The sequence below is a fragment of the Triticum urartu genome, chromosome 3A (assembly GCF_056163025.1).
Source record: "Triticum urartu cultivar PI428250 chromosome 3A, HENAU_Tu73, whole genome shotgun sequence".
NCBI lineage: Eukaryota > Viridiplantae > Streptophyta > Magnoliopsida > Poales > Poaceae > Triticum > Triticum urartu.
In genome coordinates, this window is record NC_141875.1 from 137,005,206 (window position 1) to 137,010,752 (window position 5,547).

At 44.3% G+C, this 5,547-nt stretch overlaps 1 protein-coding gene across 1 annotated transcript; it reads right to left on the reverse strand.

Annotated features, from left to right (window-relative positions):
- Nucleotides 1-722: 722 nt before the first annotated feature.
- Nucleotides 723-1,469, reverse strand: LOC125543303 (uncharacterized). Its single transcript, XM_048706609.2, has one exon. The coding sequence runs from the start codon at nucleotides 1,384-1,386 to the stop codon at nucleotides 916-918; it is 471 nt and encodes a 156-aa protein (XP_048562566.2). The 5' UTR covers nucleotides 1,387-1,469; the 3' UTR covers nucleotides 723-915.
- Nucleotides 1,470-5,547: the final 4,078 nt, after the last annotated feature.

Genomic DNA, 5,547 nt, shown 5'->3' on the forward strand with positions numbered 1-5,547 from the left:
CCTTGAACCACCCTAAGCGTCCGGATCGCGGTGTCCGGACACAGTTTGCCATTCAACGCGGTTCTGTATCAGTCCGCTGAGCGGTCCGGATCACTTTTTTCCGGCAAACTGGAACCAGAGTGGGGTGTTTTGCGGAAGTCCGAACATCCGTCTGGCCAAACAAAAGGCATCACGTACCGTCTCTACTCTGTGTCCGCTCAGAATGGCTAGCATTTGGTGAAAGACTTTGTGCTAATTGCGTTACATTTGGCATAAGATAGTGTGAAATACGTGAGTGCATTTGGCGAAAAATGCTAATTATACTTAATTAGGCGATCATTGCTATATTAGACAGAGCATAATTAGCGTAGCATTTGGCGCAAGTTAGCTTTCTGCCAAATGCTTATGAGTAGTATTTGGTGAAAGCTAGCTTTCCACCCTTATTAGTAGCATTTGGCGGAAGCTAGCTTTCCGTCAAATGCTTATGAGTAGCATTTGGCGGAAACTAGTAGCTTAGCTATTAAACAAATTAGAAATTACAGTTGATATTTTTTTAGGCAGATGTATGTGGTATAGGATTGGATGGTTCCCGTATCCTTGTTGTTCAGACATCAGTCCGGATCGATCTTCGGACATATAACCTATCCTTTTACATGTTGTCGTTGGAGATGTCCTTATACCGCAAATTTATAAATTACCCCCTCGGTAAATTAATATAAGATACAACCGAAATCCTGCAATCGAGAAGGAAGCAGCTAGCTAGCTCAACTGGATTATTGATCATCATACAGACATACATGACTTAAGAAACTTTAAACTTTACAGAACCAGATGTCAGCAGCTAACATAATTAAGCACAACCACAACGTTATACAGTAGAACGCAGCGCACAAACTTAGCGAGAGCTACATGCATGTAGATGCAGAAACCAGACTTCTACTTCATGAACCCCTGAGCCATCTTCATGAACCCGCCGCCGCCGCCGCTCTCCTTCTCCTCCTCGCCACTCTTCTTCCCGGACAGCGATGCAGCCCCCTTCATGACGTCGTCGAGACCGAACCCATCGGACGCTTTCTCTTCCTCCGCGGCGGGTGCAGGCGCTGCCTCCTTGGGTGCATCCGGCTTCGGTGCGTCAGCGGCAGCAGGTGCGTCGGTTTTCTCCTTCTCGGTGCCGCCGGAGCTGTACTGTTTCAGGTACCCCTCGGCCTTCTCGAGGTACTGCCCCACCGGCTTGTCCTCCAGCTTGCCGTACTTGGCGGCGGAGTCCAGCATCTCGGCGGAGGCGCCGGCTACCTTTTCCTTGTCGATGCCCTCGACGCTCGTCTGCTCGTAGGCTGTCTTGGCGGCCTCCGCGACCAGCTTGCTGCTGGACATCAGGTCCCCGGACGAGTTCTTCTCACCCTCCATTGGAGCTTAGGTGCCGGTAGCAAAATCTTTTGTGGCTTAAGAGTAGTGAGGTTAGTAGCAGATGGAGTGAAGAGGATATATGCTAGGGATGTCATTTTATAGGTGGAGGAAGATGTAGATGGCATCGGCAACAGAAGGGAAAGCTACTTGTGTGGTTGAGTCTAGTACTAGTGGAAAAGAAAATATCTTCAGAGGAAACATGACACGTAGGGGAAGAGAAAATTTTGCCAAGTAAAATACTCAATTTGAGTGTTGTAGAAAAATAGTATAATTTTTAGTTCGGTATTAGACATGAAAAACAAATGGTTATTTCTAAGAGCTTCCAGTGGATAAAAAACTATTTTAAAATGGTATAGTGTAAAGTACTGCTTGAAAATTCCTATCAAACTTACTTCTACAAATCAAACAAACAACACAGAAAAGGTTCTTAAGATTTTGATCCTCCAAATTCTGTAATAACACATTGTAAAGGTACTTGAACTAAGAGCAGGTTGCCAGTGTTATTGTGTATCCCTTCTTTTAGTGCTTGACTGCGAAGAATCGCAGTCACGAAATGAATTTTGTTCTCACAAATCTCAGTGGATAACCTCTTTAAGATAAAGTGGCAGATATGATCAGCTAAAGCTCTTGTGGTCACAATCGCAAGTGGATTTATGCAAAATTAAAAATGAAAGAAAGGAGCCAATATGGCGGGGATACGTGTCCTCTTGCATTGAAAGTGATAATTACCTGCTGAACAGGGAAGATGTCCAGGGATCCCAGATGTCGACTGTCGGCAGAGGCAGCACCGACGCTTTGCTAACGGCTGAAACGAGTGACACGTATTTGGTGTACCCCCGCCAGGGAAAAATATCGGATAAGTATGAGGTGCCACTCTTGCTTCCATGCTACAGTACCAATTTAGAAAATTCAAATTTAAAGGTATAAAAAATTCAGAAAAAAACGTGAATGTTCACCACACATGTGTCCACAGCTCTTCAGAAATTGAGATCCAAACTCAAAGCACACATTGAGAAACAAAAAAGACAGATCCATAATGAGTAGTGTCAAGAGAAGACAAAAGATAAAATGGCACTATTGACATTTACATTTCTCTTTTTTTATCTCCATCTATATATCGAATTTTGGTTTGAAAATTTTAGGCGTTGTAGACAAATGTCTAGTGAACACAAATGATTTTTATTTATAATTTTTTAAACATCCGCTTTTTTAAATGATATCATTGAAGCATGACGGTGTGCCTAAAAAAATAAAGGAAGAGCACTCAAGGCATCTCCAAGCGGATCCTAAAAACACCCGCATATGTTCGGACCGAGTTGTCTCAATGTAGTTTGCCATCCAACATAGACCCATTTGTTCGGACACGAATTGGGAAAATTTCCGAGAGTCTGAACTGCTGCCACGTAGGACTCCAACACCCCAACCCACTCAAATTCCCGTTATGGGTCATTTTTCTATCACTCCGCCCTTACTGCCTTTTGCTCTGCATCCGCATCCTCCTTGTCCAACGACGCCATTGTATCTCTCCAGCTGCCGTCCAGGCATTGCCGGGCATCGACAACCCCCACCCACGCTTTCGTCTACCTTGGATTACGCCACCATCCACACAGGATCCGTCGGTAGCTAGGTACCCTCCGCCCCCAGCCAACATCGTCCAAGGCGAACACCACGCCCCATAGTTGTTCGGTCAAATGCCATTGAGCTTTTTTTTGTTGAACTTATTGTTTATTTCTAGAGTAAGCACGATGACGGGTTACTCGTTGGTGGAGGATGAGTTGTTATGCAATGCATAGAAGATTGTATCTGTGGACTTTGTAGGTAGGAGGCAAGTGGGCTCGGCGTTTTGGCAAAACGTGCATGCTTTGTTTCATGAGCAAAAGTACTTCATGCCCTGCGACTTGCATGTGTCCATGATCGTAATGTGAAGTCGCTAACCCATCGGTGGTACATCATCTCCAACTCTGTTATGAAGTTTTGCGATGCGGTTGCACGAGTGGAGACAATGTGTCCGCCGGGCTCGTGAACCATGGAGATTGTATGTTTTGCTTCTTGTTGCTCTACATGTTGGTCAATTCATTTATTCACTCAATGCCGAAACTGGATAATCATCACATTGTGTAGCCCAGTCGTCCTGCTGTGCTATACTATAGGACCGAGGGCAAGCCATTTATGTTCATGCATTTGTTGGATGAAACTCAAGGGGCACAATGCATGGAAGGACATATGTGGATTTTGACTCGAGTATCATCGAATTTGTAATTGATGAACTCAAAAACTTGTTGAACATCTAGTTATCTGGGATGTAATATTTACATTTGAACTAAATTAGGGATATTTGCAAGTTGTTTTATGGATGAATTGTGCTATTTTTCATAATTAGCTTGTGTGTGGACTTAAGAAAAAACGAGCAAATGTTATATCTGTGTCCACGGATCAGTTCGGACCGGTCCATGGACAAATAGTATGTTGGACGTTGGAGACGCCCGCATGTTGACGAGATTGAGAACTTTAAATGTCGGTTGTCCAGTTCTATGCTTTGAAATGGTTCATGTCTTAAAAAGCAACATCGCCAATCAGACCCTCTATTCTACCTTTTATTTATTGAGGTGGTATGGACAACCAGCTTTTGTAAATCCTTTAGTAAAATTGAGACTTCTCGACCTCGTCCAAATGAACCCCTCAAACTGAGCCTAATGTTCAGATCGTCCGATGCCCCTCAAACCCAGCCCATAAGTGGAGCGGATTTGGGGTTGTCCAGACATGCCCGGACGTGTCCACCATATAAGACGACCCAGGTTAGCCCACTCTGACACCACATAAGCCCCATCCCATCTGACCAAATCCTAGCCCTCACTCTCAATCATTGATGTCCTGCAAGTGCACATGGTTTAGTTGTAGCCTTTTCGAAGTAAGAATATCGATCCCACAGGGAGTACATGAATTGATATTTTTGTCTCTTGAAGGGTATGAATGAAGTTCTCGTGAGTTGTTAGTTCTCCAAAGGAATAATAACATGAAAAGAAACAAAGTGGAAGGTGCAAAGGTAAAAAATAACAGATGTAAACAACTATAATCATAAATGAGAGGCTTGAAACGAATAGGGTTAAGGCACTCCCGGGGAGTCCGGAATCCCCTCTAGTGTGCATCTATAGCGGTGCCTAAACATAATGCTACTTCGGATTCCTAAGCCTCTTTGCATGTTTATCTTTGTGGGCAAAGCCGGTACAGATACGTGCATACACGCGGCAACTCTGTATCTCATACGCCACCACCGTTCTTCCCCACTCTGGTTATCAAATGGTAATTAAGGGAAAGGAGTCCCCGTGCATGTAGCCAAAGTGGTCTATGTTTTATCCCATGCTGCAATGATCCGCTACGAAGGGAGATGGGGCCTGTCACTCACCCACCTCGCCAACCACACAATTCGCCAACACTAATAACCTTCCGTCCGAAATTGACATACATTGGATGGTCGACTTCACCCAACATCAAGAAGATTATCAACATAAACATGCAAAGAGGATGTAAAATCCTAATATCAAACGATCTATCACACACTAGGGTTCATCCATATCCCCGAGAACTAAGGGAACTACTCGCACATGAAGGCAACAGACATCATACCACAAAAGATGGGAAACATGAATGGATCACACGTGTAATACACAAGTTATTCCTCTAGGGTTCTTGATATTACAATAAGGGAAAGGTAGATGGTGATGATGATGATTATGATGGTGATGATGACAGTGGGGATGATGTTGAAGCCTTCTTGATGGAGATGGTGGCTTCCTCCTTGCCGGTTCCTCCCTCTGGACCACTCTGATGGCTAGGGTTCCTGCTTTTGGACGAGTTTCTCGTGTCTCTGGGCATCTGATCCATGATCCGTCTTCACGGGGTGAATACAGTTGATCCAGCGCGGCGACGGCAGTCCATACGACCGCTCATATGGGTGGGCGGGGTCATATGGAACATCGTCATTTGCTCTGGCTATTCTGTGATGATTGCTTCTTTGCCCACTTTGCTTCTCTCTTTTATGGTAGGTGATTATCACTTTAATTGCATGATTTCACTACCATTTCCTGAGATTTCCCCCATATATTATTATTTGGTCCACAAAGCAATATTTGAGGAAAAACAACGAAGAGAAGTGCGTGAACG

What these genes read in the sequence shown, in the direction of transcription:
- LOC125543303 (XM_048706609.2), bottom strand. Translation starts at nt 1,386, where the DNA reads ATGGAGGGTGAGAAGAACTCGTCCGGGGACCTGATGTCCAGCAGCAAG.